Source organism: Pteropus vampyrus, unplaced genomic scaffold, assembly GCF_000151845.1.
Source record: "Pteropus vampyrus isolate Shadow unplaced genomic scaffold, Pvam_2.0 Scaffold54, whole genome shotgun sequence".
In the NCBI taxonomy this organism is placed as follows: domain Eukaryota; kingdom Metazoa; phylum Chordata; class Mammalia; order Chiroptera; family Pteropodidae; genus Pteropus; species Pteropus vampyrus.
Window position 1 is genome coordinate 6,298,811 of NW_011888835.1, and position 11,901 is coordinate 6,310,711.

The window sequence follows — 11,901 nt, forward strand, 5'->3', positions numbered from 1 at the left end:
GAGTCCTTTTTGATAAAAGAGAACTATCTAGGGAAATGAGACTGGGCTTCCTATTGTAATGTAAATGAAATTTACATTACATTCTTCTGCTCCCAACTTTTGTACAGATCTGGAAATATACTGCATAGATGGTAACCCCTTTCCGAGGGACCAAGAGCCCCCTGGGTCAACAAAAGTAAATGATGCCCAAGGAAAGACAGACACTAGTGTAAAACTGGAGCCTGAGCTGTAGGGTGATGAAAGCGGGAGGGACAGAGCTTTGGTGACAGAAATAAAAAGATCTGTGTCCCCAGCGCCAATACGTATAAACTATGTGAAATTACACATGTATTTTAACTCTCCTGAGACCCATCCCTGACATAGGGAAATAGAGTTGAAAAAAATCTTTAGTCCTTGTGGACATATGGATTAAAGATAATGTATGTCCCACACATAGCTGATGTTCAATGATGGCAGGTATTATAAACAAGCAGAAAAAAAATGGATATAGTCCACTTATTGGCAACCCACTTAAGACCCAAAATATTTATTCTGTGATGCTTCAGAAAACTTAAGACACTTTGGCGCTCTCCCCCAACGACATCCCCGATCTCCCCACTTTTTTTTGCCTTCTGTAAATCCTTCCACGTGTCTTGGCTACGCACATTCATGAAGAAGCAGAAGGAACCATAGTGACCTGAACGCTAAAGCCCTGCTCTGGCTCTAAAGAAACTAGACTGAGGAATAAAAGAGATACTAGCACACTTGGTGGAGACCACTGCTAGGTGGTGGTGTGACTCGCTTACAGACCAATCCTCCCACTCATAACAACTATAGACCCTGGGAAAAAAATTCAAATCTGAGAACTCTGAAGGGTAAATAAAAGCAGGCCGATTACAGTGGGAAGTAGAAATTTGGAGCGGCAACAAGATGGGGTGGGTTTTTTTCCCCATGGATTTGCCCCAAAGTTGGGCTTCAGTTGCAGAGTTTTCATGCAGCATGGGAAGCTTACACTGTGAGAGAAGGCCCCACCATCTTTCTGGCTGGAAGAACCAAGGGAAGCCCGGGCAACAAGAGCCAGCACTGGAGAATGAGAAGGGAAGCCCAGAGAGAGCCAGCAGTGTACTCCCCAATTCTACGTATAAAAATTTACAAAGGTTCAGGATGACCCCTTAACCATGCATATGTGGGACATATTTAAAACAACAGTACATATGTTTCCATTTTTCATAAAAGTCTATAAAATGTAAATATACCTATAATGACAGAAGTAGATCAGTGATTGCAAGGCGTGAGGAATAGAGTGGAGGGCAAAGGGCACACAGAAATTTTTGGAGGTGTTAGAAATGTTCACTATCTTGATGGTGATTACAGTTTTAGGGTAAAAACATATATGTCAAAACTCATCAAACTGTACACTTTAAATACATGCAGTTTTATTGTGCATACATTGTCCTTCAATAAGAAGTAAAACTGAAATGATAGATGTCACTTGTTTTTTAAAAAGAAGATATGGTGCCTATTCTCAAAGATTTTTATAATCTAGATATGGAGATGAGATAAAGATAAAACAGTAAAATAAAAAAAAAAATAAGGTAGAATAAGTCCAAAGTTAGAATTAAACAAAAGTTAGACAATCATTTTGAATTTTAAGCTAGAAAATCTTAAAGTCTAATTTGTGGATGAATAAGCGGGGCCTACTCGCCATTGATGATTTTGTTCATGCGAAGGTAACCAATGAATATGATTATTAGTATTCAAAGCACAAAGCAGATCGTAGCTGTCTGCTTAAGTTCTAATTGAAACACATTTGAATATGGACGTAGAACCTCCAGCGCCTCCCCCGGAGCTTCGCACCTCTGGAACCTCTACTTCCCAACCAGCAGGACGATGATGACGGAAAGCTTTCTTCCTCACGTGCGAGGCTTAAAATAAGCCTCCAGAACTTCATAACACCCTGCATCTCAGCATTTTGGTGCAGTCACTGAAAAATGCTTCGTTTTAGGTCAGGTGTTTATTAAATTTTCATAACCGGTCTGTCACTGTGCCAAGCACTTTGAGAAAGGAGAAGATACTTGGCATGAGTCACTGTCCTTGCTTTCATCAGTACAAAACTTAACCTAGCACATATAGAACAATTAAGGAATAATAGATAATAGAATAATAAATGCCAAATGTACTTATGGTGGTTAAATTATAAATGCAATTAAAAGATGAGAGAAGAAAACACTGAAACGGAGAAAGGAGTGAAGGGTCTTCTGTCTGGAATGAGAAAGGTAGATGAGAGCGAGCGTAAGTGGGGGAGAGTCTGTTATCATTCATTTATTCAGTCGTTCAATCGATATTAAGACTCTACTGTGTCCTTGGCACTAAGCCAAATGCTAAAAATATGGCAAACAAGAATGCACAGAATCCTCACCCCACATGGTGCTCCCAGACTAACAAAAGGAACAATCATCAAATAAATGAATGTTAAAATAAAAATATAATGATTAGTGCTATGAAGAAGTAGAGCATGAAGCACTAAAACTAAAACAGGGGTCCAGTTGGGAGGGTCCAAGGCAGTGGCATCTCACCTGGGATTTAAACAAAGGGAAGACAGCCAGGGAGAGCAGGGTTGGGGGTGAGCGGATGGGTAGAGGAACAAAGAGAAGAACCTGTATGAAAAACCGGAGGAGGGCAAGAGCTCGGTGCCTTTGGAAGCTTCAAGGACAATAAGACAAAGTACAGTGCACTGGTGTAAGAGAGAGACGGGCCGAAAAAGGTAAGACATGGGCAGGACATGCGGGATGCTCCGAGGCACGTTCAAGATTCCAGATTTTATGTGCAACGTTGTGACCAACTGGTATAAAAAAAAATGCCCTGCGAGGTCAAATAAACTAGAGTAGTTACATCCATGTTCGTAAAGGCAGGCTGCCTCTCCCGTCCCTCCTCCCGCCAGCAGCCTCTCTCGGTCTCTGCTTCTCTTTGGATTCTCTTCTCCATTCCCAATCATCCTGTTCGCTCTGACTACGCCCGATTCACTCTTTGTCCCTGTTCAAAATGCTGAGAAAGGACATCTGATCAGTCCAGTTTATTACCTTCATTCCTGCTTGGGCAGAGCTTCGTGTACAAGGCCATGTTATACATCGATGGTCAGCTTATAAATTGGTTGCTTTTGGGTCACAAGACCATTCCTAACCCAATTAGCTGTGACCAGGAGTCATGTGGTACAGAAATGGCTACCTAAGACTGCCCCCAAAGTAGAAAGGGGAGTTTCTCTTAGAAAGGGCCTGAGGATGGCAAGTAACACAATTATCCACTCAGCACAGTGAGAAATAAGGTTGTTCAAGTAGAGCAGGAGTGAAAAATGGGAGGAAGTCAGAGAAACTGAGACTTTTCATGGAGATGACTGGAATCGCGTAGAGATAAACAGACTGACATGATGAAAACGGAGTTTCAGAAAGACAGGTATGCTTAGCTTATTTTATCTTTTAAATTGAGACCAGGCATTGAGATTTGAAGGTCATAATATTGCTTTTCTTTTAACCTCTCAGATCAAATGTGATGAAATAGTTATAAAAGTCTAAAGGATGAAGGTAAAATATCAACCTTATTATTGATAAAGCTGGATTACAGAACTGGCTTAGCTTTGCCTTCCCCTTGAACCGACTTCCAGTCCCAGGCAGGGTAAGGGCAGAATCTGAGGGTACGGAGGAGAAGACAGGGTACTGTAGAAGGGCTAGCCGGAAAGAGACAGACAGACAGACAGAGGCAGAGGCAGAGAGACAGAGACAGAGAGTGAGAGAGATCTGTATGTCTATATCTATCTATCTCCTGGGCCCAGTCTCATTCCCTTGGGAAGGAGTGAGAGAAAGGAGCTGTTTCTCACAACCTGTCCTTTCTGAAAATCAAGAGGCAAGTCAGTACTTTCCCCCATCATTATCTCTATTCTGAACACTCGTGATTCTTCACCCTTAATTTGTCTGCTTGGTCCTCTGCCAATACCTAAGATGCCTTCTTCTTCCTCCTCAGCTGTCACTCTTCTTTCAAAAATCTGTTCAAAATTCAATCTGTATATGATGTCCCCCTAAGAGAAATGCCATGACTTATCATATCTTTATTTTTTACCCCTCAGAATGTATGTAATTATTTTCCAATACAGCCATTCTTCACTTTACATCATCATCCTAACTCAACAAAAATGGTTGTAAGAAATTTTCTCTAAAGCAATCACACATTTTTTCCTGACAAAGGACCTCACACTCTGTTTTTCAGATTAGCATCTCTCAACAGGGTGAGGTGGGAGGTAGGGGAAAGAAATAATATCCGAATACAAATGTACTAGAGAGGGCAAGGGAAAGGGGTGGGCGGGGGGAAGGAGAGAGAAGGGGTATAATTTGAAATAGGTTTCCAGGCATCATCCCATTAAATATTGAAGCAGCAGACTCTGTGTAGGTTGGGGCATGGTGGGTGTAGTCAATAACATTATTTTTGAACAAGTATTCAATCATTCTAATGTATTATAAAATCTGAAGACTATTCTTTAGGTATTAACAATAATGCAGAAGACATTTCCGTTCAGCAGTAGTCTACTAAAAGGTTTGGAAAAAAACTTCAAGAGAAGTTATAGCAGAGTAGGGTGCTAATAATTCTGGCAGGTGAATTATTTAGTAATCACTACTCACCTTGAAGTATCAGTAATTGCAAAGTACTTAAAATAAGTTTCTACTAGTTTGTTTGATGACTATAAAACGTGAAAAGGAGGAGTGGAAAATTTAATTTTGGCACAACAAAGGAACATCCATCACTGGAACGTGGTTGTGAGATGATAAACCACAAACAAATATAGTTTGACTCCTTTCATCCCAAACCATGTTTGTTTAATTAAAGCCTTGTGCCCTCATTAATGATGTTTATAAATATCTCCTGACCTTGGCTAAGTGTTTCTGAATACCGGTCTTTGGCTGGCAATGACACTTATGGAAAGGAGACATTAGGTGCTTAAATGGTCCAAAGCAGTCAATCAGGGCATACAAAGTCTCTAAACGTCGGGGAGGAACCATTCTTGAGCATGAAGTTATGGTTTAATTCATGCATTTCCTAAAAATGGAATTCTAAGCGAGCATTTGTGAAGCAAAAGAAACCTTTACTAATGAACCTCCAGGGACCAGTTAGCACAGTTTGTTAAACTGGAATACTAATTAGGTGTAAGAATAGCCTAAATCAGCCTAAATGCTTGTTAGTTTGACCAATTATAGGTGCCCAATAAGTGTTTGTTTAAATTCAATAATTCTGTGTCCAGAGGGACTATTCTGAACATGAGTGGTTAAACTGAAAAATATAGGCTATTAGTCATGAATAAATTGTGCATAAAATGGAGCATTTCAATACAACTACTGGAAGGCCAAGGTCAAGGCAGCGGTGGTTTATGCATACCCCTTCCCTTCGCTAGATCCCACGCAGTGGTATTTCCACAGGTACCTGGAGGAGTTTAAAGCTTTCCCACGGCACGTGTGCTACAATGAAAAGCCAAGAGGCTTCGAGTGAAATGCCTGTGTTACAAGCCAGTCCCCGACCACCAATTTAAAGACAAAGCAAGTCTGGTACCCATTGTGCTCACTTGAGGGGAGTCTTCATTCCATTATGCCCCATTATATCTTTCTGTAATCTACATGTTTTCCTTTCCTACCCCCAAAGACCACTGCATTCTACTCGGCGTGTCCCCAAATATTGATTTTTAGGTTTAGACTAACAACAGCTGCAGCCTGCAGCCTTTGATTCAACCACCACACTGTCCGGACTCCACAAAAACCTCCCAGAATTGTTCACATGTCTCCTAGGTGCTAGAAAATGCAAAGGCCAGCACTTTCCATGACAACAGAAACAAAGCGGCTCCAATCCTGCAATTACACAGTAGCCTGGGGCGCTGCTGGGGGTTGGGGGCAAGCTGAGAGGGATTCCAGTTTGCATTTTGGGTCACTGAAAGCAGAGGTGGTGAGTCATTAGTTAAGAGAAACTACTCTGGTATTGAAAGGAACCACATGTAGCTCAGGGCAAATTCCAAATTTGCCACTTCAGCAGTATTAGCTCAGCTACATGTGACAGAAAATCCCCAAATAAGAGCTTATTTGAGCTGCAGCGGTGACATCCGTATCCCAGCTAGTTGGAAGAAGGAACTGCCAGGCCCTCTTCATTTTTTCTTTTTTCTCCCAGCTTTATTGCAATATAATTAGTATAATTAGTATACCAAAAACTGCATATAATTAAGATATAGAATTTGGAGGTTTTGGACATATGTATATACTTGTTTTACCAACACAACAATCAAGGTAATAAACACATTCGCCATCTCCAAATTTCCTTGTGTCCCTTTGCGTGTGTGTGTTAAGAACACTTAGGATAAGATCAACCCTCTTAACAAGTTGTTAAGTATACAGTACCTGACTGTTAAATATGGGCACTGTGCTGTACAGCAGAAGTCTGGAACTTTATCATTTTGTGTAACTGCAATTTGCACCTAGTGAACACCCACTCCCACGTCACCCTCCCTTATTCCTTTGCTAACCACCATTCTGTTGTCTACTTCTACGCATCTGCCTATTTTAATGCCCCACATAAGAGAAACCATGCAGTATCTGACCTTCCGTAATTGACTTATTTCACTTAGCACGTCTTCCAGGTTCATCTGTGTTGTTGCAAAAGGTAGGATTCTCGTGTGTGTGTGTGTGTGTGTGCGCGCGCGCGCGTGTGTGTGTGCGCGCGCACGCGTGCAGTAATACTCCTCCCCCATTGGAAGTTTCTTTTTCCACGGTTTCAGTTATCCACAGTCAACCTCAGTCCAAAAATACTGAATGGAAAATTCCAGAAATAAACAATTCATGAGTTTTCAATTGAGCACCATTCTGAATGGCATGATGAAATCCTGTGTTATCCAACTCTGTCCCACTCGGTCGTGAATAATCCCTTTGTCCAGTGTATTCATGCTGTACACGCCACCCCTGCTGGTCATTTAGTAGCTGTCTTGCTTATCAGATCAACTGTCACAGTGTCAGCGTATGTGTTCAAGTAGCCCTTATTTTACTTAGTAATGGCCCCAAAATGCAAGAGTAGTGATGCTGGCAATTTGGATATGACAAACAGAAGCCCGAGAGTGCTCCCTTTTAGAAAAAAGGTGAAAATTCTCAACCTAACATGGAAAGAAAAAAGAATCGTATGCTGAGGTGGCTAAGATCTACGTAAGAACACATCTTCTATCCATGAAATTGCCTAATTTATAAATTAAACTTATCATAAGTATGTATGTGTAAGAAGAAACAGTATTTAGAGGGTTCAGTACTACCCATGGTTTCAGGCATCCACTGAGGGTCTTGGCATGTGCCCCACAGGTACGTATGGATGCTACATTTTCTTTATCCATTCATCTACTGATGGATATTTAAATTGTTTCCATATCTTGATTATTGTAAGTAATGCTGTGATGAACATGGGAGTACAGACACCTCCCTGAAATCCCGATTTGAATTCTTGTGAATGTATACTCAGAAGTGAAATTGCTGGGTCATATTTTTAATCTTTTGAGCACTACCCATACTCTTTTCCATAGTGGCTGCATCATTTGGCATTCTCTCCAGTGGTACACAAGTCTCCCTTTTCTCCACCTCATCACCAATACTTGTTATCTCTTGTCTTTCATAATAACCATTCTAACAGGCATGTGGTGATATCTTGCTGTAGTTTTCCTTTGTATTTCCCTGATGACTAGTGATATTGAACATTTTTTTCATGTACCTGTTGGCTATTTGAATATCTTCTTTGGAAAAATGTCTATTCTGGTCCTCTGCCCATTTTTTAAATTGAATTCTTTGTCTTTTTGCTAATAAGTTGTATGAGCTCCCCACATATTTTGGATAGTAATCCCTCATCTAATCCCTTATCTAATATTGCAAATATTTTCTCCCATTCCATAGATTGTCTCTTCATTTTGTTGATAGTTTCTTTTGTTTATAGAAGGCTCCGTCTTTTAAAGACAATCACTAATAGCCTCACGTGTCATTCAAACTTATAGCCCATTGGCTAGAACCTAGTGAAGTGGGCTTGCCAACACGCAAGGAAGGCTGAGACATATCGCCTTTACCCTGGGTGCCCTGCTAAACACCAGCTGGTCCACCGCTAAGGAAGAAGGCAGAGCCAACACTGGATAGAAACTGTAGTCTCTGTTTCACTCCCCCACTGCATATGAAACTTTAGGCAAGAATTTTCTGATGAATATTCTTCTTATTAAAATCAAAATAATACCTCCTTTGTGTGTATTGTTCTAACCTCTCAGCACTGAGACTGTACACCATGAACTCCTTCCTGAAACAATCTATGCTTCCTGTGACTTCCACAGCATGAAACTGTCCAGATTTTCCTCCAACCTCTCTAGCTGTTATTACTTTTTGTTGTTATTGTTGCCTCCTCTTTTTCTTTCTGTCCCTAGTGTTCCTATCTGTCCTTGAGCAACAACTCCATTCCTCACTTTACCCATTCTTCTTACTGTTACACGTGGCGAAAGGAGGTATAGAACATATCTACTGAATACTTACTATATGCTAAGGAATATAAGCAGTTTACCCACAGACTATCACTTAATTCTCTTGACAACCACAAAGGTAGATACCATGGTTATTCCCATTTTACATGGAGATTGATGTGATTTGTCCACAGTGGGGCAGCGCCAGGTTTAGATTTTTACTCCGGGACATCTGAATTTACAGTTTTTGAGCTTACCACTATACCACCCCCACATCCCCCCTACCCGCCTCCTACAAAGAAACACATCGAGCCCCACGCATATACTCAGTTGCTTACTGGACAGTTCTATTTGGCTATCTCATAAGCATTTCAAACTCAAGATGCCCCAGAGTAAACTCACTGGTCTTTCAACAATTATTTATTGATTACTTGCAAGAGGCTACAAGTCCAGTAATGAAGCAAACTATAGAATCTCAGAAGAGCCCTCGGTTTACATCTAGCAAGAAAATGGCGGACATCAGTCCTAAAACCACAAGAAACTAAACTCTGCTAACAATCTAAAGGAGCAGAAAACATATTCTCCCACAAAGTCTCTAGAAAAGAGCACGGCTTTGCCAACACCTTGTGCTAGCCTGGCAAGATCTTAACCAGACTTCTGACCTGCAGAATTATAAGCTGAGAGATTTGCATTATTTTAAGCCACTAAATTCTGGTAATTTGTTATGGCAGCAATAGAAAACTAATGCAGACTATTTTAGGTAGGGTGGTTGGGAGAAACTACTCTAAGGAGAGATCTAGAGAAATATCTGAGGGAAGAGCTTCCCCAGCCAAAAGGAATGACCCTGAAATGAGAGGAGCTTGGAATGTACGGGGAGCAGCAAGGAAGCCAATGTGGCCGAAGCAAGGAGAGGGCAGCGGAAGCTGCCAACACCTTGCTCTTAGTTCCGTAAGATTCATTTCAGATTTCTGACTTATAGAACTGTAAGATAATAAACTTGTATTGTTTTAAGTCATTAAGTTTGTGGCAATGTTAGAGCAGCACTAGGAAGTTAATAAAAGTCATAATGTCACTGAACTGTTTTTTCTTCAGTGGAACCCATCTTGGTAAATGGCATAAACAGTAGCTATTTGTTCAAGGCAGAAATATGTGCCACCTTTAATTTCTTCTTCTCCTTAATGCTCTCAAGTCAGTCAACATATCATTCTCTAAATTCTACCTACTAAATATTTATTTAAAGTTACCCACTGTACTATTTCTCTGTTACAAATCATCATCATCACCATCACCATCTCTCTTCGAGATGAAAGAAGAGTACATATCCGTCATTCTCTATTTAGCAGCCAAAATAATCCTTCTAAATTGAGTATTTCTGGTGTTTATTCCTTTCTCCTCAAACTCTTCGATGGCTATTTCACTCAGAACAAAGCCCAAACTGCTCCACGTGTCTTAGAAAGTCCCTGTCTTCAGCATTATTTCCTGACTCTCATACTAAACTTCAGACCCTGAAAAGCATTTAGAAACCTTACTTCAAGGGTCAGCATTGGCCTTCCTTGTCCGTTGCTCCCTCAGAGAAAATGCTGCAATGTTCAGTACCTTTTCCCAGTCACCATCAGGGCCCAAATTATTCCCTTCGGATCGCCCCTGATCTAAATTGTTAGCACCTTGACATTAGGGCTTTGAACTTTGTTTCAAGACACTCATCACAATAATTAGAGTTCTGTCTGTCCCACGAGAGCAGGGCTTTTGCCTGACTTGTTCACTACTCCATTTCTAGCAGCCAGCACATAGTAGGTGCTCAGGAAATATGTGTCACATGGTTAACTAAGAAGCTATAAATCTACAATGGCTCATGTCATTTTTAACAAACATTTCTTGTAAAGTCTTTACTAATGGAGTGTTCAGAAACTTTTTAAAATGCAACAATTTTGTGCCTATCACTCTTTTCCACTTTCTAGACTTTTTTGTCCCCTTTGAAAATGGGCAGTAAGAGGTAGATGGGAGAATGGCTTTAATTTTTCTTACATTTATAATACCGCTCAACATGTATTTATTGAACACCTTCTATGTGTCAATCGCTAAACGTTGAGAATACAATAAATGAATAAAATAGACACAGTATCTGTTTTTACGGAGTTTGCATACTAGTGTGTGTGTATAAGGTGAAGGTAAGTCAGAAAGTAAACAAAGTGAAAATTATATAGAACATAGTAATAAGAGCTAAAGTCAAGAGGGGGAGTGTGTGTAGTGTTAACATTTTGAGTGATCGGGAAACTTCTTGAATGAACCGACATTTGAGCAGGGACCAAAAGCAATTCCGTTGTCTGTTATCAGGTCACAAGGAAGCATGCAAGATCAGGAATTTCATTTCCTAAATTCAAATCGCAGGTTACCAGTTGCAAGCTGAATGCGACTAAACGAGTCAAACCAGTCCCTCTGAGCCAGCCTCCTAATACTACAAACCTCTTGTTAAAGCTTGTTAAGAGAAAAAGCTTAGCAAGGACACTAACATAAAAGAGTTCTAACAGGAATTCTAAGCAAAAGCTGACAATCTGGGAAACGAACTCTGCGAAAGCCCACTACGCACAACACCGCCTCTGGCCGAAGTGCAGCTGGCGATTGGCTACTCAATCCGTCCATCCCGCCCTCCTGGGCGTCCGGCCCAATCCCAGCCGTCTTTGCGCCGAGACAGTTCCCAGGGTCCGCCGAGTGGGCGGTGTCCATGACGTCAAAATGACGCGTTACGTCACGGCGGGCGGAAGTCACGGGCGCTGTTTTGAAATCAGGCCGCCGTTGTCTCACAAGTTCCTGCACACGCCGAGATCCGCAGCAACCCAACGCCCGGCAGACCCCTGAAACCCCTTCTCCGGCTCCGCCGGCCTGAGGCCACAGCTGCGCCATGTCCACCCCTCCGTTGGCGGCGTCAGGGATGGCGCCCGGGCCCTTTGCCGGGCCCCAGGCTCAGCAGGCCGCCCGGGAGGTCAACACCGCCTCGCTCTGCCGGATCGGGCAGGAGACAGTCCAGGACATCGTGTACCGCACCATGGAGATCTTCCAGCTCTTGAGGAACATGCAGGTGGGAAGGAGGGCGGACGCCGCTCTTGAGCGTGCGTGGAGAAAGCTGCATGCTTCTGCGACGGACAGGGGCGCTTGTTTAGTCGTTACGTGGGGCCTCTAGGCGTCAGCTGGGCTGCCCTGGGCAACTCTCAAGTATAGGGTCGACCTCATTTACATTGAGGAGTGTGCTTCAATGTTGTGTCTTTCTCCAAGAGTCTGCGAGGTAAAGGTGATGTTTTCCAGACCGGATTTCAGGACCATTGAAGCCACATTGTCTAGATTCGAACGGGTTCTGTAGTTACTAGGCACTCTTGTACCTTTCAAGGTACATGTGGGCCGCACTCTGCTTTTGATTAACTTTAATCTTTTAC

General features: G+C 41.9%; 1 protein-coding gene across 1 annotated transcript in view; it reads left to right on the top strand.

The window, feature by feature from the left end:
- The first annotated feature begins 11,213 nt into the window (after positions 1–11,213).
- The window catches only part of MED30 (mediator complex subunit 30), a 19,776-nt gene continuing 19,088 nt past the window's right edge, over positions 11,214–11,901 (top strand). The window contains exon 1 of the mRNA XM_023530783.1: positions 11,214–11,549. Within this exon, the coding sequence (XP_023386551.1) occupies positions 11,373–11,549 (177 nt within the window). The 5' untranslated portion in view covers positions 11,214–11,372. The remainder of the gene's footprint in view (positions 11,550–11,901) is intronic.